Genomic DNA, 21644 nt, shown 5'->3' with positions numbered 1-21644 from the left:
TTCAGTATTCTAGCGTTCCTTCGCTGTCAAAGATAATACGGAGGTCAAGTCTTCGTGTAGCTTTTGACAATCTTCAGGGTGCTTTATTTCGTTATAGATTATGCTGTCATCTGCGAATAATCTCAGTTAACTGTATTGCTTGTATTCAGATAAGTCATTGATATAAATTAAAAATAATATGGGACAAGTCTAGTGCCTTGAGGGACTCCCGATGTTACTGGTATATTACGTATGTTTGTGAAGTGCATTCCTTTAAGTTCACCATTTGCATGAATGCCGGGTCCATGCCATTTACATGGCGAGATGCGAGAGATCTCGAAATTGCGTATTTATTATAAATTAGGTCCGTGCAGTCCCTACTGTTCACAAAATATACCCATGAACGAGGAGGGGCAGTGTGGCCGTTTATTATCCGAAATGCATTAAGCAGCATTTTAATGGACCACTTCCCTTTTACGACATTGCACTAATCTCGGCATGACAATGTCCCTTTCTTATTAGCGTTCAATTAAAAACAGATGTATAATCTATTGTGAATTTTCAAGATATAATTTATATTTCTTTTGAAATATTGGAGGAAAAAAAACACGAACAAAAACAGCATAATATTTGACATAGTTACTTAATAACTAGGAAGCTTTCAAATGATAAGACCATTAAGTTTTTCCGAGTGGGTATCCTACAGAACCATAGTAATGAGCAGAAACTATTTAATAATTTCGATTTTCTCTATGGCTGAAAAAGAATATTCAATGAGCTTAGAGTTGTGTATTAACTTCGCTGTTTAGCCAATGTATTGGAGTAACACAATATTTGCTGCTTAACAAGTTGTACTACATATGACCATCTTTTGATTTTAAATTTGGTCATAGTTTGACACGGTATGACAAGGTTACAAGTTTGGATAGATGTAATTCAAAAGATGGCATATAAAAAGTATAATGAATGATATAACATTTTATTGTGAAATCATTTTTTCTCTGGTTTGTTGAAAACATATGTAAGACAACATTTCCCACAATACTGTCTGTCAAAGTGGTTGGCCATGAAAACACCAGCTCCACAATCTTCATTTGGGCATTCACGTCGTAAACGAGTGATTTTACCATTCTCGTCAACCTAAAAAAAATTAAATAACTGAACAGTGGTTCTACTCAAAAATTTTGATATTATTTTAAAAGAAAAGGAAATATCTTTAAATTTGGTAAAACATTATATATCTCCTTCATTATGTGGATATATCTATATAAATTTTTCTGCCATTCAGACAATGTTGAACTTGGTATGTATTTAGCAGTATTTATATCTTTTTAATTTCCTAAAACACCAACTAACCCAGAAGCATAACTTTCCTCTTAAGTACCAAGAAAATAAGTTGAGCCATTTCCAAGAACGCCTTTGGATTTGTTCATCTATTAGAATGCAGCAGATGATAAAACTAGAAAAACTGTGAGCAATGCTCACTCAATTGATCCCCACCACTACCCCATTCTATCGCATGCACCTTTTGGATTAAAATAATAGGATTCCAAGGAAGTTTCATTAAATTCTATTCAATGGCACAGTAGGAGTAACAGATAAGAGTCGGTTTCAGGGCAGGAAGGATGGACACCTCTATCACTATATACCTCACTTTTCAAGTCTAAAAATAAGAAATTAACCACAAACAAGCATTCTTTGAGTCTGAGTGTATTACATGGCAATACATAATCAATATGGGCAAAAGAGATGAACGAACCAGAACAAAATTCAGGCTTTATTTGTCACTTGTCATGGAAAAGTGGTGTACCATACACCAAATAATTATCTACAAGAATCGTAAATTAAATACTTCGCTGTGTGTATCTAGATACGCCTGAAGTTGTCAAACCCTAAATATGGACACAAAATTCTAGCTTGATACAGCTCTCAGGGTGTCAAGCCATTTTTGACCAAAACTATACAGAAAAATAGAATTTTTCCAATTGAAAATATAGGATATATATAATATAGGGTATTTTTTTCATGAATTTTAAACCTAAATGTATCGCCTCCTCCACCCCTTTAACCATATCACACGCTCTTTTAATTAAATGATACAAGATAATTGATAAATGCTTTAACTCAACATTCCTTTAAAATATAAAGGAAAACATAATAAATCAAAGAATCGTAAAATCTTCACTGTCATTGACATAGGCTTACTTTCAACATACGAAATGGTACAAATGTGATATGCTCTAAAATCAGGTGACTTCTGCTAAAGGAATCTTGGTTCCCTTGATATTACTGCGTATTATTTTCTAAGTATTATGACCCGAATGTTTTCAATCATCCGGAACAAGCAATGGCTTTAGGTTACAGACCACCAATTCAACCAATGAGCATTTGGAACGTACGCAAAAATAGTCCTACGCAGAAATTACCCCTGTTCCTCATAGTGCTGTGAAAAAAGTTCTCATCTTATTTAAAAAATTTAAACAGTTTCTGAAAGGAAAAACATTTCTGTACATTTTATAGGTGCATTTTGCTTCTTGTGATGTGAAGCCTAATCTCCATAATGATTTTTAAATATACCCCTATCTTGTGAAAACACTGGGATTTCCCATGCTATTTATAGACCCTTCACTTCCGGTGACCAGTACTGCACTGCAAGTCTGCTAACCCCACATGCCATTCTGAGGATTGTGAGCTGACATATGTAGAATCATGCTAATATATAGTCCTCTGCAGGTTAAAGTTAAGGTAAAGTCTAGAGAAGCCATTGAATATTATGAAATTAGCATAGAAGCCTATGGGAAGTGGAATTAGTGGTTTTTAGCCTATATATAGATATCGGTGTATTGATAATAAATATGACCTTTATGTAATCAATTGTAACGAATTGTAATATTACATAAATTCAATGCTAACCAATCATTTTATCTTTTAATGTAAACCATCCATTCTTATACAAGCAAAAAAACATACATAGACATGTGCATGATAAGTTTTAAAAAGGTATGGTGTAGCGATCTTTAGGTCGCTTCTTGATATTGACCAGGGAACCAGTTTAGGAACCAGATTAAGCAGCAAGCAAAATATATTCATAGATATCGGGGCATGCTAATGTATATGACCTATAAAGTCTTGTCACGAGCCTCAGTGCCTGAATCAAAAACTGGGTAACATTCAAAGCCAACCGTTCATTCCATATGTAAACTATAGACGTAATCAAAATATTGGGATACTGATGTAGTCAATGATAGAACCCCAACGATATCATTTTGAAAAGACAAAATACAAGAGTAAGTCAGGAAGAGTCTGGTCCCTCGGTCTTAGGTCCAGTATTAAAATAGGGAGTTTTCTCTATTGGCTCTAATGGTACTTGATGTTGTGTTAAAATTCTACCTGAATCGGTCAAAGCAAAGTTGAATTATTGTATGACAAAGAAAGTGCCAATGGACAGTCAGACTGACAATGTGATGTCTGAAAGTCAGCAGGGCCCTTACTACATTCCACTTCAAATTATATCAAAAGATCATTGTTTGACAAAACAAATTTGCAAACTAAGATTTCTTTTTTGTGAAGGGATGGAATACTCCTAGTGCACCAGGGCAATATTGCTAGATCATGTTAGCTTAATACTAGACAATAAGCATTAGCATGAATTCCATCTATAGCCTTTATTTCAAGCTTAAATACTCTTCAATATCAAAATGAAATACATTGGACATGTAAAAATCCTTTTTTTGCTATTTAAAAAAATTATCCCAAAAACAATTCAGTTTCATGAAAATCAAAAGCCAATGTCCTCTAAGTCTATGAGATGGTTAATATTTAGGTTGCAAGGAATAAATATATTGGGCCAAAATAAAATATATATTTGTTTCCCCTTGCCCAAACTGGGTCAAAACTGTGTCCACAGGTCAAAATATTAATTCTGTCCAAGCTCATCATCATATCACATCATATCCCTGATTTTTTTTCTCTTAGAAAATGGTCCTTAAGGCACAGGTAGTAACTGAAGACCTATAGCTCAGACTTTTGGTAAGCGTTGATGATATCACAAAATTCAACCATTAAAATATCATCATCGCATGCTTCAGTTCATTTATATTCAAGTCCATCCGGTTCGAGCAATATAGCACAAAATGCAACAAAATTGTTTCTTTGAGGTTATAGAACTTTCATGAAAAGTGATAAAAATATACCATGCATTTCAAGCCACACAAAAGGTAGAGCAATTTTATCATAAAAAAGAATTTTTTTTGGTTCCAAGAAAAAAATTGTTTCTGTTCAGTTTCATGTCCTAGCTCATCGTACCATGGCATATCCCATATTTTTATCCTCTTAGAAACAGGTTTACGTAAAATAAATGTGAACATGTGTTGAATGACTGATGCTGACCTTGACCAAAGCACCCACAACACATCGTTCTATTCTTGAAATGTGAAGTAGATATATCACTATAAGTAAATGTGAGACCTGTTAGGGTAGACAAGAACTATTGCTAGGACATTAATAATCTAGTAGATGACTATGTTCAATAAAGAGCTGTGCTTTAAGTGCATGATACACCCGTTGCCCTATATGATCAACTATAAATATTGTGAACCCTGTCAAATATCCACCCCCCCTCCAAAATATCATGAAATTTATAAAAATCAAAAGGAAGCTTACGTCAATAGATATGAACAATTCCCCAAACTTTCGTAAAAGTTGGTGAAAGTATTTTTGAGTTATTGTCCGAAGTGTTGACGACGGAGGAACAGACAACGGTATGCCATATTACGGCCCGTCTCAGACGGGCATATAAAAATATATACATTAATTTTCAAATGATAAAATCATAAGCAAATGTCCTCTGCATCTTGAAAATCAAAAACTTGTTGGGTCCAGCTAATGACCATATAAGAAGTCAGATTTAAAATTGAGTAAGTTCTGAGGTTGTCAGTTGCAAATTTAAACCCTTCTCCAGCAAAGCTAGAAATTGTATGGCAAGCTATTTTCTAAATTAGTGCCTAGATGGAACTGAATTCCAAACCCAAAAATCAGAAAACAACAATTTCCTCTTGGGATTTTTTGTTTCATCAGCAGTAGCCAAAGTTAACATTTAATCTGGATTAAGAAAATATTTTGGCTTTGGTTTTTAAGAAAGGTTTGAGTTTTGACACATTTTGTCACAGCTTTTTTTTTTTTTTTTTTTTTTTTGACATTTGACTCTGCTCGTAATTATTTTAAAAATTGGGCCAGAAAGGTTTTATCAGCTCAAGCTCCAAGACTACTCTGAATACTAGATTGCAATAAAAGAATGTTCCTTAGCCTTTTCTAAAGAAGCAGACAAAATTCTCAAGAACAGTGTTTGTGTACCTGCACAGAAGCAGAAAGAAAGCTTCCTAATAGTAGGATAGCAGAGATTTAAAAAGTCAAATAACAAAATTAATGCACCGAAATATAACACAGCTATATCTTGGTACCATTTTTTAAAGAAAATCATTCTTCTTTCAAATAAGATTAGTTGTACTAACGTATTGTGGCCACAATTTGTAAAATTTTGCTTTATGTGAGTATACCCTGTAATCTTCCACAAACACAAGCTGTTAAAAAGGTCAATTTTGATTATGAAAACATGTCTTTCAAAGTAAGCATTAAGGATTAAATTAAGCTGTAATTTTGAATTAGTGTCATGCAGAAATTATTGACATAGTTTTGCAGAACGTGTATTATCTACTCATATTGTGGCCAGTCAGTAACTAGTACGCTTTAGTCAAATTTACACTTGTATTGTTGCGTTTTGCTAATGAAATGTTGTGTACTATTTATTCTGCTGGGTTTGTTGTTTAGTATGCAAGAAATCTTCACAAAAGTTCGGTATTTGTGTTCTTATTTGGATATTCACTTATTTTTTTCAAGTGAGATTTATTAGACTCTGACCAAATCCGAGTATGATAGGTTTTAATTCCAGATTATAATAGTGGATGTGCATAGTCTTTCAAACTTTTGACATTTAATACCAAGACTAGTAGATTTGAGAGATAATGTTAATGTGGGTTGTCACAAATCTTGGTCAAAAAAACATTTAGACATATAAAAAGAGAGGATTTGATCAGTGGTTTAGGTGAATAAGAAATTATCAGTGTGCCAAAACATTTGAAAAGAAGAACATATGCTTAACAAATGGATCGTTTGTTCCTTATGTATATGTATGGAACGCCTAAACTGTCTGATGAGATACACATTTGTTTACGTGTTGTCAATTTTATATTACTTGCTGTGGTTTTATAATTACATGTGGTCATTTTGTATTTACGTTTGGTAGGAACATCTTTACATTATGTCATTTTGTCTTTACGTTCTGTCATTTTATGATTACGTTATGTCTACATATATTTACGTTATGTGGATTTATCTTTACGTGCAGTGGTTTTCTTACAACGTGAGGTCGTTTCATCTTTGCGTTATGTTGATCTCTAAATACTTTATGTGCATTTTCTTTTCTTTACGTGATGTGGATAAAAATTTCGTGATGACATGTGACCCCGGAACTTTTCGATACAGTGTAAACTTCAATTCAGTCCGTAAAAGGCAAAATAGACTTCACAACGTCGATTAGAAAAATGCTGAACGAAATACACTATCCAGTCATCCTAGAGTGACTAAATTTATTTTCTATATTAATAAACTACCAAAACTAATTTTCAAGTGAGAATTTTCAAAAAATGTTAAAAATATTACCCCTACCCCTAGAAAACTGGTCCCAGTATCAAACATAATTTTCATTCACAGCATACCAACGCTGTGAAACTCGTATTTTAGGCATTCATAATTAAGATAATGATTTACTCAACATATCTGATCTGATTCTAATTTTAGTAAAGGTGGCCACATTTTTTTCACGAAACAAAAACTCAACATTAATTTTGTTTGGGATACCCTAAAGGAACAAATATGCCAACTTACATTGAATTCTGTGCAAGAGTTTTTCAGAAGATTTTCAAAGTTGCACATGCGAAAAATGCCAATTATTTCAGGGGCTGCAACTCCTACATCAGTTGCCAAATGTTTTGAAAATTTCAGCATAGGTCCGTCTCATGATGCTGAACAATATTACTTAGGCAGAAATTTGCTAAAGGGCAATGGTTTTTGAGCTATTTGCAAAAACTGCCTTCTGACCCCTGTTCTATTTTTAGTAACAGTTTTTTTGTTTGTTGGGGTTTAACGTCCGAGCAGCAATATTTCAGCTATATTCAGACGATGAACATGAAATTGATGACAAAATGAACATGAAATGATGAAATGAAAAAGGGATGGGACACAAGGACAATGGGGTCAACATACTTTGATTGCCACTGGAAACAGGGAGAGGTGGGCAGGGTTGGGCAATTCAGCCTCCCGTGGCGGAGCCCCATGGTTCATACTCCGGGAGAATACCACAGTAGGGTTCTTTAACGTGCGAGGAATGTGGCATCTTTCCCAACACTGTGCACCACTATGGTTTGCAGTCAGGTTTTCCGTATTATAGCCTGACAACCCCAGCATGTAACACACTAGGGGTACCCCATTCCACCACCTGGGGCACACATCCCAGTTGCTCTGTGGGCAGAGCGCCCTAGCCTCGGCTAAGGTTCTGAGCACTATTTAGTTGCCTTTCACGACAAGCTTAGCGCTGCTGCAGGCCTATTCTTTTAACACCCGGACCTGCACAGGGCTTTAGTAACAGCAGTCATGTTTTTTTGCGAATCATTTTGTGTGGGATACCCTAAGAAACAAATATGCCAACTTTCATTGAATTCTGTGCAAAGGATTTTGAGGAGATGATTTTCAAAGTTGCGCATGTGAAAAATGCAGAAAACTAGAAGGCCTGTTTATCACAGGAGCCCCCGCCTCATTTGTTAGTAGTGATTTTTTTTTAGTAAGTCAAATGTATCTGTAAGACACTTATGATGCCCCCGCTCGCTAGATTTGCCAAATTAGTAAATTTTATTTTTGTATGGCAACTAGGTTTGCAGATTCAGAAATCCTGAGGATCAATTTGGGGATCAAAAATTTCTATATATATTCATATCTACATATTGTATCCTGGCCACACAGTGTCATGAAATTCTGTTTGGTAGTGTCACACTAGTTGCGATGAGAAAAAGAGAACTGATAGACCTATTAATGGACACATAAAAAATTGTAATACCCCCATAACAAATCCCTAACTTGGTTGCTTGGGATGTATTTCTGACAAAAATAACAGTCTACCTATCTCCCACTTCCGTAATATTTCAAGAAAATCAAGATCCTATGACCTTGCACACCGTCATAATGTGTAGAAATATCCAGCAAAAAATCTTTTAGATGTAGTTCAAAAACTACAGAAAGAGATAGCCATACAAGCCATATAGCCCTATTTTTGATGAAAATAAGCAAGTTTAACTTTCTCCAAATTAAGTAAAATTTCACGAAAATCAAAATCCTTTGATCCTGCACACCTTCATCATGTGTATAAATGTCCAGTAAAATATTTCAGATGTAGTTCAAAAACTGTACAAGGAGATAGCCGGACAAGCCATATAGCCCTGTTTCTGAGTAAAATGACTAAGTGTAACTATCACCAATTTCCGTAATATGTCACGAAAATCAAAGTCCTTTGGCCCTGCACACCTTCATTACATGTAGAAATATCCTGTAAAATATTTTAGATGTAGTTCAAAAACTGTATGAGAAGATAGCCGGTCAAGCCATATGTGTTCTGGATGGATGGACGGACAGGGGTAAATTAATATGCCTCTGACAGTTTGTCGCGGGGCATAAAAACTGTTTCAGGGGCCATAACTCCTACATCAGCTGATGAATCATTTTGAAAATTTCAGCATAAAACCGTCTCATGGTGCTGAACAATAATACCCATGCCAGAAATTTGCTTAAAGCAACGATTTATGAGATATTTGCAAAAAAGTGCCTTCTATGTTCTATTTTTAGTAATGGCAGCCAAGTTTTTTCATGGATCAAAAATCCAATGCTCATTTGTGCAGAATATGCAAAGGAACAATCATGCCAAGTTTAAAACCTGTCTGTCTAGTAGTTTCAGAGGAAAAGATTTTTTAAAATTTGTCCACAACTGACACCAAGTGAGGGCATAAGCTCACTTGGCTTTTGGCCAGGTGAGCTCAAAATTGATGCTATTCTTATAATTATCTAGCTATCTTGGACCCCCCCTTTTTTCGCTATAAGAAATTCTGGGACTTCATGATTTTTTTTAAGAGATGAAATTTGAGCTGATCTTGGCAAGAGTATGACAACTGTTGGAGTGCAGAAGTTCTTTGTTGAGAAAGTCACAGATTTGAATGAAGGTAGTGAATGTGATGGATCAAAAAATGCATTTCAGATAAACATTCAATTAATTTTCATTGTATATTTGCTTGGTGAAAGTTTCATATTTTGAGTTATTCCCACTAACAATGACATGATTTCCTTCATTTTAGATGGCAACAAAGAAGTACATATTTGAATCCATATACATTCAAGCCATTTATGTTGCTTTGATTTACCCAGGGGTGATAGCAAGGGGTTAAATAACGACATAAATGGCCAACCTGTGGTAAAACAATGATAAATGATGTTTCCACAATTTATTTTTATTCTGATAGGACCAATTTCTACTTATTTTTGAATAGATGCAGCCTATGTGTATCACGAAATGTTTGTCATGTGTTTATCACTTTCTTTTTTTAGCTCACATGGCTATGGCCATGTGAGCTATTGCCATTACTTGGCATCAGTCAACAATTTCATCAAACATCTCCTCTGAAACTTCACAAAATAACCATTTGAATTTTTAACCTGTCAAAAAACATGGCTGCCATTACAAAAAATGAACATAGGGGTTAGACAGCAGATTTGTACATATATCTCCAAAACAGTTAGGTTTAACCAAATTCTTATATGGGTAAAAGTATTCAGCATGATGAAATTTATCTGTGCTCAAATTATGGTGAAAATCTGTAGACCCATGTTGGAGTTATTGCCCTTTTTTGACGTTTTTTTTTTGCTGTTTTTGATGTTATCACAATTTATCAAAAATCTTCTAAGAAACTGCTATACAGAATTCAATGACAGTTTGTATTTTTGTTTTTTAAGGTATCATTAACATGATGACCATTTGGATTTTTGATCGGTAAAAAACTGTTACTAAAAATAGAACACCGGCATTAGACAGTAGTTTTTTGAACATATCTCAAAACTGTTAGGTTTAGCCAATATCTTTCAATTGCTGAAATGATCCTTATTATAAGGCCTTTTAAGTGTGTCCTTGCTTTACAGAATAGACAGTACACGACTACAGCCAATGCTTGAGAAAGACCGGATTGAAATGGAGACCATTATGGGTTTTGAAACCAGATGTAGTTCGAAAACGTAGCTGCTATCATAGTTACATTCCATGATGTAAATAGTAACTCAATTTTACATGCTTTATAATTTAGAAAAGAAGACTAACAGTTCTGACTTTTGGTAAGCAAGATCAATATCATATAAATTAATAAGTCATCATGGCTGGCTATTCTATACAGTATGAAACTCAATAGCTATTCATTATAGTTTAATAATCAAACATCTAACAAAAATACTTCAGATTATTATATCAAGGAATCTATTATTGCTGGCTGACTACCATATGAAAGACTGCAAGAACATACATGTACATCTTTCACTTTTCAGATGGTATTGCAAATCACTTTGTGTGGCAGGTTATGAAAGAAAACAGTAAATTCTAATAATTACATTCGACAAGTTTCTCCTATATCATTTCATCTGAGCATGGTTTCGGTTAGTTGCATTTCATTTTTAAATCAATAAAAGTAGTCTCATAACTGTGGGCATGGTCTATATAAAGAGCTAGAAATCAACAGAAACCAAATAAGATTGGCATATTTCAATAATAGTGTGTAGGCTCATCCTCACCTTGTAGTATTTCAGAACAGCAAGTTTGACCTTCTTCTTCTTATGTTTGTTCTTTTTGGGAGTAGTGTAATTCTTCTTCTTACGTTTTTTTGCACCACCTCTCAGACGGAGAACCAGATGAAGAGTAGACTCCTTTTGAATGTTATAATCAGACAAGGTTCTTCCATCTTCCAACTGTTTGCCAGCAAAAATCAATCTCTGTTGATCTGGAGGAATACCTGTAAAACACCAGGATATCACCGAGTATAATTATTTTTAGCATACATGTACTTGTAACCATCCATCTACAGCAGATCAAAGATAAACAAGAATGCTACATTTATGTACCCTGCAATGTTATAACAAAATTCAAATTGCTACAGAAAACCTTAAATAGAGGATGCAAATTATATATCAAGCAGGGTATGTTGTTAACATTTACGAACACTGTCCTATCGGGCAAGTTTATGAAAATTCTACTTGCCCTAATTAAAATCTAGGTTGTCTTTCAGTATATATACATGTTGTATGTTGAAAAATGAATAGATTTGGTTGCCCACCAGGTAAGTATATTATAACTTTTACTTGTCCCAAAGGTTGTTCCACTTGTCCTGGGCAAAAGCTTTTTTAAAATCACACCCCATCAAGTAACAAACAATGCCAGAAATTTTATTTTAGTTGAATTCAGTAGTTTGTGAGGAGTAGCAAATGCAAGGTGGGGACAACTCTACTGTATTATACTGAAATCTATTATTTTGCTAAAAGGGAAAACTAGAAACAAGAGGCTCCCAGGAGCCGGAATCGTTCAACTGGTTGAATTTTGCCTTTCAAGGGCAATAAATTACACAGGAAGTTGTCCAACAATGTTGACTCAAGAAAACTTTGATAGGACTTATCGTAAGGATCATTTCAGTAAATGGAAGTCTAAATCTATCATAGTTTTCAGTTTTCAAGACATTGGCTGAAAACTGTAAATAAAAAAACTGTCATTTTCCCTAATTAGTCAAGTAGTTTCAGAGGAGGAGAAGAGTTTTGAAAAATTGTTAACAGCGATGACGACATACGCCAAGTGATGGCAATAGCTCACATGGCCAGGTGAGCTAATAAATCAGATCCAAATATGAAGAAGAGGTTGGCATCATGTAACATATGATTCCCTGAAATGTTATTTGAATTTTGTTTAGTAGTTTTTGACAAGTAGCAGATGGAAGGTTGTAATGGATGGAAAACACAACCACAATACTCCGGCTTCAGTTGTTTTTATGACCTGAGGTTATATAGGACAGATACAGACCCTTGCTAGGAAGTCTCTCCATTGTGTTGTGGACGATGCAGGATGCAGTGACAATGCCATCCTATTACACAGCCGCAAAATTTTTTGCGGTCATATATAAAATACAATCTGGACAAAACTAAGGTTTGGTTGGGTTGGGACAAATACATTCATTTTACCTTCCTTATCCTGAATTTTAGCTTTAACATTCTCTATAGTGTCACTGGGCTCAACCTGTTTAAGAAGAAATGCAGCATTCATTAAATTAATACCAGGCATATACGGTTTGGAAATAAAAGATCATTATCATTCCTCAAAATTGGGTTACTGGAAAATGGTACGGGATCACAATTAATTCCCTTGACTTTTTGTTGTTTGCGAATATAGTTCCTTTTTTTTTGTGTGTTTCTTCCCGATTTTTTTTCTTTGCTGTCACAAACTTCATTGCTTAGTATTAACTGCAGAAATATAGGACAAGGACCAAATTTACAAGGTATTTTTTTTCATTCTGTAATTTTATGGGGAAGTTGTGGTCACTTTTCATGTCTACGGGGTCACCGAAGCAAAGTTGCTAAAAATAAAAAATGATGGTGAATTTTTCTGGCACTCTTATAGAAATCCGCTTTTATACATGTTTCCATATTGGTGAAGTTTGAATGAGTTTGAAGCGGTGGAATTTTTTTTACAAGTCAAGATGGCTCTGTTGAAATGCACTACGAAATTAATTGTGTCCTCGTACCTTCAGACATGATATGGTTAGTTTTTTACTCATTTTACTTTTTATGGTGACAGAATTATTCACACTAAAATAGACAAGATTTGTTAAAAGTAAAAACTAAAAATAAAATATTGTTTCCTTTTACACATTTGAACAAATGAACAGTGTTCCAATGTCCCCTGCATAAAAAAGTGTGGAAAACTTCAAATTCACTTAAATTTTCGAAGTACAAGGGCTGCAACTTCTGCAAAAATCATTCGACCATAACCAAAGTCGAACTTAATCTGTAACTTCTCATAGTAAGACTACATACAAAATATAAACCAGTTGGCAAAAGCATTACAAATCAAAGTGCTGTTAGCACTGGAGGTTTTTGATTCTTGTAAAAATTGTAGCATGAACAAAATTTAAAAGACTATATGTTGTAAATTAAAATTGTGAAGTCTGGGATCATACATTGCATTTATCATATTACTAAGGTCTTTCCGTCAACTATGACTATTATTTTTTTTTCTTCCACCACATTTTTACTTTGTCGTTTCAAGAGAAATCAAGTTGAGTTGTATACTAAATAAATCTCTGTAACTTCAGAAGTACAGTTACCCTGCTAAGAAAACACGTGTTGTTACAGAATTATTTCACTTTCTTCAAAAATAAAACTTCTCCTCCTAGGTTTTAATAAAAAGATCAAAACTTAATGTTATAATTTGAACACTTAGTAGTGAAAAATTGTAAAGTCCAAAAAGGTATGAACATTCTGTCAAGAGTTACAGTCACTGTCCTCTTCCTGGTGTTTATCTAAGATTGGGATAGGAAATTATAACTCGTGAACAATTGACCATTAAAAACTGTAATGCGATAAGGTGTTGTATTTGCATAATTTCTTTTTAGAAATTTTATATCATATTTGTTGAAACTGCTAATCAATCACTTAACTTTTATTTAACTTAAACTAGTATTATATTCATATAAAACAAACTTGCTGTGATGCTTTTATTTTTGGTCAATATGAAAATGCAGTGGTGCGTTTATTATTTTTCATAAATGTTATAAACCTCCATCTTAGTTTTATATATAAACGTAAAACATTAGAATTTTAATATGCAACTGATTACAAATACTTTCTATTTTACGGCTTTGCTTCCTGGAATGTTTGTCACCATTTCTTTCCCTTAAATTTGATCTCGTTAAAACAATTCTGCGTACCGACATTAAAGTTGTGTTTTTTATTTGGCACATGAATATATGTAACGAATTTACTAATTTCCTAATATGCTGCGAATTTCTTTTCTTGTGATATCATTATAATTGAACGGTCAAAGCCTGTAACTCAAAATAATAATTTGTGACGGTCCAGTTTTTCCATTTCCTTTCACTAGAAGAAAAAAGCGGCAGAAGAGTTCAATAAGTTTTTTCCATTAATGTGTTAAGTTACAATAGGGAACAAAAAGGCTATTTTCTTTCTTTTGACACTGTTAGCTTCCGTTATCATTAAACCTGAAATTTTATTTCCTCAGTTTGAGCGCCTTCTGTTGTGTTAGTAACTTTTTTGAGACCTCCCTTCCCTTTCACAATGTTTACCGAAATAGTAATATGAACTGTTATTAATGATTCTTTTTTGATTAATAAAATCAATCAAAATAAATCACTATGCAAATCATTATTTTAGTGACAATTCTTTGTAAAAGTTATTTCTAACATTTTCCATGTTTTTGCCCTTCATCTTCACAATGTCTTGATGTGACTACTTGTTAGCCTACCTGGTCTTTGTGCCTGAACACAATCTTGAATTCTATTAGAATCTTGGTTCCCTCGATTACCCTCTAACAACTTTAGATCAAAGATAATTCAGTCCCAATGTTGCGTAATACTGTTCTTCAAAAATGTATATAAATATCAGCATTTCAGATGAACTCCTGCAATGAGTATAGTTTTTTCATGCTACTCTGATACAAAATTTTGTTCTGATTGCTTAGCAAATGTTCTTTATTCATTTTGTTACGTACATATTACTTGTATTTGATCGCCTCGGAGCACAATACACCCATACCTCTGGCTTATGGTATGTGAATCTTGTGACAGTATATTCTGGTGGAGTTACTTTATACAAACTAAGAAGTCCTGTATGTGTTTTATTCATACGATTCCTCATGTCAGTGTTCTAGCTAGGATTTGAAAATAGAAAGGCGCAGGGAAGAAGACATTTTAATGTGTAGCATGTTCTCTTTTCAACAAACAAGAGGCTCCCAGGAGCCTGGTTCGCTCACCTGGTTCCATTTTGCCTTTCAAGGCAATGAATTAAGCAAGAAGTTGTCCAACAATTCTGACTCAAGAAAACTTTGATAGGACTTATCATAAGGATCATTTCAGTAAATGAAAGTCTAAATCTATCATAGTTTTCAAGACATATGCTAAAAACTGTAAAAAAAAACCCCAAAAAACTGTCATTTTCTGGTCAAGGCCAACAACTCTTACAAGGAGGCATCTGACAAATTTTATTCCTGAAGACTTTTGTAGTCCTAAAAATAATGATCATTTCAGCAATTGAAAGAATTTGGCTAAACCTAACGGTTTTGGAGATATATGTGAAAAAATATTGTCTGACCCCAATGTTCTATTTTTAGTAACATGGCCACGTTTTTCGACAGATAAAAAAACTCCATTTCTATTCTATGCAGGATACCCCAAGGAACACTCATAGTAAGTTTTTGTTTCAATTGGTAAAATAGTGTCAGAGGAAAAGATTTTTTAAAGAAATAACATTAAAAATAGCAAAAAACTTTGAAAAAGGGCAATAACTCCATGGCTTAATAGATTAATATGAAAATTTGACCGCAGATAGAACTCATCATGCTGAACACTTTAACCCCTTTCAGAATGGGCTAAACCTAACCATTTTGGAGATATATGCAAAAAACTATTGTCTGACCACTATGTTTTATTTTTAGTAAAGGCGGCTATGGTTTTCGATGGATAAAAATCCCCACATCAATTCTATGCAGGATACCCCAAGGAACATTCATACCAAGTTAGGTTGCAATTGGTCAAGTAGTTTAAGAGGAGAAGAGTCTTCAAAAATTGATGATGACAACGACGACGGATGCCAAGTGTTGGCAATAGCTCACATGGCCTTTGGCAAGGCGAGCTAAAAATGGGACATTGATTTTGTATGTTTGTGTTAAAATCAGTAATTTGCATTCTTATTGCTCACCTGCCAACTTTTGAAAATGAAGGTCACATCATAATTAGCAAACCGAGTAAATTTGACTGCATGATTAATATATGCACGAAAGACCTTTCTCAGATGACCAAGTGCTTTTAGAAAACAGATACATCTTCTATATAACACAAATACAGAGATGAATGAGCTGGAAATGTATTGCTGAAGCCTTATATTACCCTGTGAAAGAGTTATGTATTCAGTTTCAATATGATCAGATTGTTGTGTGGACTAAACTTGTCAATGTTCTTGCAGTGAGGCAGCATGTTAACCTCAGTTAGTGATAAGGGCAAGTGATTCTTTACATTAATGACATACTATGACGTGAAATGTTGCATGAAACGTTACAAATATTCAATATTGCCCCAATTAAATATCAATATAATAACATTTATGTTTTATTGTTGATCTTGATAATTGGAAATGCAAATTCTACTTTCTTGAATTATACGTAATACAGGGGATCCTGTACTTGATACTCTAAAATCTCTACATTGATGTTAACTAAGTGGAACTTGAAGCAATTTTAGTAAGAACAGCACGAGCACACGTGTAAAAGTTACATGCTTCATATTTTAATTGATGTTTTACACAGCTGGACGTGTCAGTTACAACGTAAATAAGAATGCATACTTGGTTCAGAGTTTCAAAGAGAAAATGTTTTTTTTTTTTATTATTATTCTATTTTATTTTACATTTTACTTTAAAGTTGGATACTTCTTACCCTGAATAACACTGGGATTAAGTAATAATCATGGGAAAGATCGTAGCAATTGTTTTGCAACAATTGTCCTTTAATTTGGGACTGTTTTTTTCCTAATACATATAAACTGAATGTCAATCAATACTACAGATTTCGGATGTATAAACCGTCAGCAATAGTTTAACAGAATCCAACTTAACACACATTTACAAATTCACCTTTTTCCCAAATTTTTAAACCTGTCCAAAATTTTAATTTACGTTTACATTCAATAACTATGTTAACAGTGTGTTTATTGTACACTGTAATTAAACTCAAATAAAACCAACTTCAGCTTAAGAAAATAATTACCTTGATGAACGTAAGATTTTTAAAAATTAGACTTTTTTTTTATCAATTTGAATTTTCCTGCCAATTTTACTTGGTTAAAATCACTGCTCTTCATTTCCTGTTTAATAATAGGTAAAATATTAATGAAAGGATGGAGACTTTTACTAATTAATGTGTTAAATGGAAGATGCTCACCACATTACATGTAAATGCTTCTTGACACATCACTGCAAGAACTAAATTCCCTAAATGCAAATTTATTACTAAATATCTTTCATGGCCAAAAAGGAGTCCCTCAAATCATCAGTTGATCTTAAGACTAGATCTCAATTCAATTAGCAGAAATCATAGAATATTATTGAGCTGAATAATACAGCCAGATTATCAGAAACATATTTACTGGATATAAAAGAGGCATTGAATGATATAAAAGGAATTACATTTGGACTATATTTCTGCATAGTGTACAGAAATAGTAGGGAAGTTTCAGTGATGAACCGACGACATAAGGTATTTTGATCCTGAAGGATCAAAACCCCAAAAAAGTGCAGAAAACTGTAAATTCACTGAATTTTCTAAGTCCAAGGGCCATAACTTCTGTAAGATTCATTCAACGTGACCAAATTCGAACTTTATCTGTAACTCTTTATGATAAGACTACATACCAAAAATAAACTTATTTTGTAGGAGCATTACATAAAAAAAGTAGAAAACACTGACGGATAGATGCCAGGCATTTCCATGTTAAAAAATGAAGTGTAGAAAGGTAGGATTTTTTAAAATTAATTTACTCTATTTCTATGAATTGAGTCGATGGAAGAATCAATATCGCATATACTTTAACAGTGCTAAACTATTTTTAGCTGGAAAAAAAAAAAAAAAAAAAAAAAAAAAAATAGGGTGAGTGGGCAATAGGAAACACACCTTTTTTATTTCGTCTTATTTATACATTGTACCTACTTCAAGGGTAATAGTTTTGCCCGTTAGGGTCTTCACAAAAATCTGCATGATGGCCACCAGAAGACTAAAAAATAAATGAAAAAAAAGCAATTGTTAAAAGACATCAAGAGACATGGATACATAAAATGTTTTGCAGGGCACAGCTCGATACAATCACACAGGATAAACCCTAAACTGCCGGGGCATGTATACAGCTTAGATTGTGATTAGGGCTCACCCTATAGGGGTTCTCCATGGATGAAAATTTAAAGCACAATTTTTTGTCCTGGAACTTTTTTTGTGTTAAGACTATTCAGACTTATTATTTTTGATTCAAGCCAGTCCTGGATTTTTTTTTCATGATATATACAAATATGACAAATAATTGTAACATTAAAGTGTTTACAAAAAAACATATTCTGCTTTTTTTAAACAGATGCATTATGCCCCCTTTTTTTTACCAGAATGGTCATCATGGATATTTGTTTTACCTATTGCTGCCATCCTGCCTTTTATTTCAAATTTAATTCTAACCCCCTCCCCCACCCCTAAAAAACATCATATGATTGCTCCCTTAGTACAAAAAATACATGTACATGATATGGGGAAGGTTATAAATAAGTTCTTCCATGACAGAAACCACATCTACAGTCATGGATTCAGGACTTGTATGAATCAAAGGATATACCTTTAAATTGAAGTCATTTATTTTCATCCTGATATTTGTACTATATTTAGACTTGGGGGATTTTACTTCCTCTTTTTTTTTTTATTTTATGTATTTTCCCGCCAAAAACCAGTGACATTGGAAGAAGGAACATATTGTAAACAAAAGCCAGTCAATTTATTTTCAATTCAAAGTGTTTTAGCCAGTATAAGATTGAATAAACATTGTTTTAGGGATTATATATGTTTCTTGATAAGGTAAATCAGTTTCTTCATGTTGAAAATACTTTTATATTCAACCTGGCATTTAAAAATAGCCACATGCATTTAGTCAAGGTTGAGTTACCTTTGACCATACTCAGTTTTGATTAGCTCATGATAAAAATTTTTCATTTGATTGACTTCCCCTAAATTTAATTTTTAGGGTAACTAATTAAGAATCTTGTTAGCAATGTCATAATTATCTTCTGAATGGCTTCAGTCGTAAATACGTCATTGGTTTATATAAACTGAGTGCATAATTGACGAGTTTCTCAGACATAAAATAATTCTATTCTCATTCAGCTTAACAGGAAGTCAAAAACGAAGTACTGACCACTAAAAATTTTGGTTCTCAATCACAAACTGATTCATCTGCTGTTTTAAACACTTTAGATTTGCTTAAAGGGTTATTGATAAAGGTTATTCAAAACCTATGAACATGATTATGTGTCATTTTTTGGGGTAATTTGTTGAACTGTAAATGAAACAATACAAACAAGACATGTCTGTAGAAATCATGATACGAATCTGATCGTCGGCCAACAATATTATACATCAAATATATATATTGACACTATTTCTTCCCAATGACCCTCTTTTCCCCATTATTGAATGTCTTATGCCAGAGGCTTAACCAAGATCAAATAATCAAAATTTAAATGAATTGAAGAAATGTTATGTATTGGGTTAATTATGGGTCAGTAAATGGTAAATGTAATTAGCTAGATCAGGATTAAGATTAATGTTGTATGCACAAACTTTCTAACAACCATCTGTTGACTGATCCCAGCATCACTGGATAAAGATCTGTAGTATTACATGTATTTTGATAACATTTTATGACACTATCCCCCTGTTGAACATTACACTGGTTTAATTATTGCTTTTGACAAGTATATATTTTGGTTATATTAGCTATTGGTCAGAGTTAGAATTTAATGTTTTATTTGAGGAGTGGCCGCCTTCAACCCCTCCAATTAAGAGCTTTCTAGAAATGTAGCAATTTAAGAAGCACACTTTGATTAAAATACTTAGTAAAGGATATGTAAAGGATATATAGTCACAATTTGAATGATAAACAGCAACCCAATGAATATACAATATGATTCTTCACAATATACATTCAGTTTATCTTGTATAACACTACAAAATACACTACACCCAAAGAGTATAGATTCTCAAACTAATATTTCAGAGTGACTCCAAGAAATTCCCAAAAATGCCATAAAAATCCTGGAGTGATCTTGGCATACTTCCTCCAAAAGAGTAAAATACTCCCAGCTGGGAGTTTGTTATTGCCCTGATCATATTTTTAAGTACCAACTACATCCTGACTTACATGTACCTGTCAGGTGTACATGATTACAATACACAAGGTAATAAAATACTTGGAGTGACTCCAAAATATTCCCAAAAAGGCAATAAAATCTTCCCAGATGAGAGAAATCATTTGGAGAATTTTAGGAATGGACTCTGTAAAACTCTGTGATCCACTGGACACTGAAATAAAAGGAAAAGAATCCTCCCTCTCTGGGTGTACTGGATAAAAATATTTCAACAATTTTTCGGTGCCATGTGGTGCAGAAGTTCAAAATCCGAGTTTCTCTGAAAAAATCAGGAATCGCTCAAAAGCAGGTAAAATCAGGAATAAATAGGAAATCCAGGAGTCGCTTGAGAGACTGTTATTTCTTTTGGGAACGGGTCCTTTTACATTTACTTTCAGGACCCAGCTGAAATTAGACTGATCAGTGAATGCTAGAAAAATCCATCCACGGGAAAGTTCCCTGTATAGTAAAAGTAAGTTCATTTGAATAAATGGCGTGATTTAAGCCATCAGTGTCTTGCAGAGAGAGCAAAATTTACGAATATAACGTACACAACCCGCCAACCTGGACCCACGTGGGTTGAGAGCGAACGCATGTCACGTACAATATCATCCAAAGTAAAAACGATTTTTCATACTTTCAGATATATAAAAACAATTCATTTATGAAACTGTTATCATCATACCAGTGGTCTTATTTCATTCGGAAAGAGCAATTTGACTAATTCATCGGTAATGAGAAAATATAGGGACTTGCCTTATCTCAGATGGTGGTGAGTAAAAGAACGATTAACTGAAATTCTCCAAAAAAATTTAAATAAATGAAAATGATTCTTAACCTCAATATAACTGATAATATATTTAGATAATTGTATAAAATAATCTTGAATTGAAACTAAAAAGAATTTACTGAAATTCTTATCATGGTGAAAACGAATATTTGGAGGCTATTTTATTTAGTAGCAGCTCCGTCCTCATACTTTTCCGTCCCAAAGTCGCCCGTCCCAAGTTGGTCCGTGCCCTCTAATAATTATATTGTGTAAATTTATATGCATAAAATTTAGTGTCATACACCGAAACTATTTGTAATGTAATAATCATATGTAATTACTGTATCCTGTACTCAATTAGGTCTAAGACTAATAATATTCTATGAACTATAATCTATTCGTTTTTAATTTGTAAAATTAAGGGAAAAAACGTATAAAAAAGGAGAAGATAATTTGTTTTCAATATTCATTTTTAATATTTTAATTGTGTGACTTCCTAATGTGTAATGCATATAGTTTATGATTGGGACGACGGCAGAAAAATTATAAAGGC

At 33.5% G+C, this 21644-nt stretch overlaps 1 protein-coding gene across 1 annotated transcript; it reads right to left on the bottom strand.

Annotated features, from left to right (window-relative positions):
- Positions 1-942: 942 nt before the first annotated feature.
- LOC148623217 (ubiquitin-ribosomal protein eS31 fusion protein) lies at positions 943-21131 on the bottom strand. Its single transcript, XM_088564873.1, has 5 exons — positions 21079-21131; positions 18092-18155; positions 12340-12394; positions 10909-11126; positions 943-1119 (listed from the first exon to the last, which is right to left on the bottom strand). Exons 2-5 carry the CDS (start codon positions 18137-18139, stop codon positions 970-972), a joined length of 471 nt encoding a protein of 156 aa, XP_088420999.1. The 5' UTR covers positions 18140-18155; positions 21079-21131; the 3' UTR covers positions 943-969.
- Between the last annotated feature and the right edge of the window lie 513 nt (positions 21132-21644).

The sequence above is a fragment of the Perna viridis genome, chromosome 2, assembly GCF_037379345.1.
Source record: "Perna viridis isolate PV_CMFRI_1.1 ecotype Kerala chromosome 2, ASM3737934v1, whole genome shotgun sequence".
Lineage (NCBI taxonomy): Eukaryota > Metazoa > Mollusca > Bivalvia > Mytilida > Mytilidae > Perna > Perna viridis.
The sequence above is the reverse complement of the archived record's forward strand: the minus strand, read 5'-3'. Positions and strand labels throughout refer to the sequence as shown.

Bases quoted from the DNA above. Each gene is read 5' to 3' on its own strand.
- LOC148623217 (XM_088564873.1), bottom strand. From the start codon at position 18,139: ATGCAGATTTTTGTGAAGACCCTAACGGGCAAAACTATTACCCTTGAA. The intron at 12,395-18,091 runs GTAGGTACAATG...CTTCTTAAACAG, and splicing joins GCAAAACTATTACCCTTGAA to GTTGAGCCCAGTGACACTAT. The intron at 1,120-10,908 runs GTGAGGATGAGC...AATTTTTTTTAG, and splicing joins CTGTTCTGAAATACTACAAG to GTTGACGAGAATGGTAAAAT.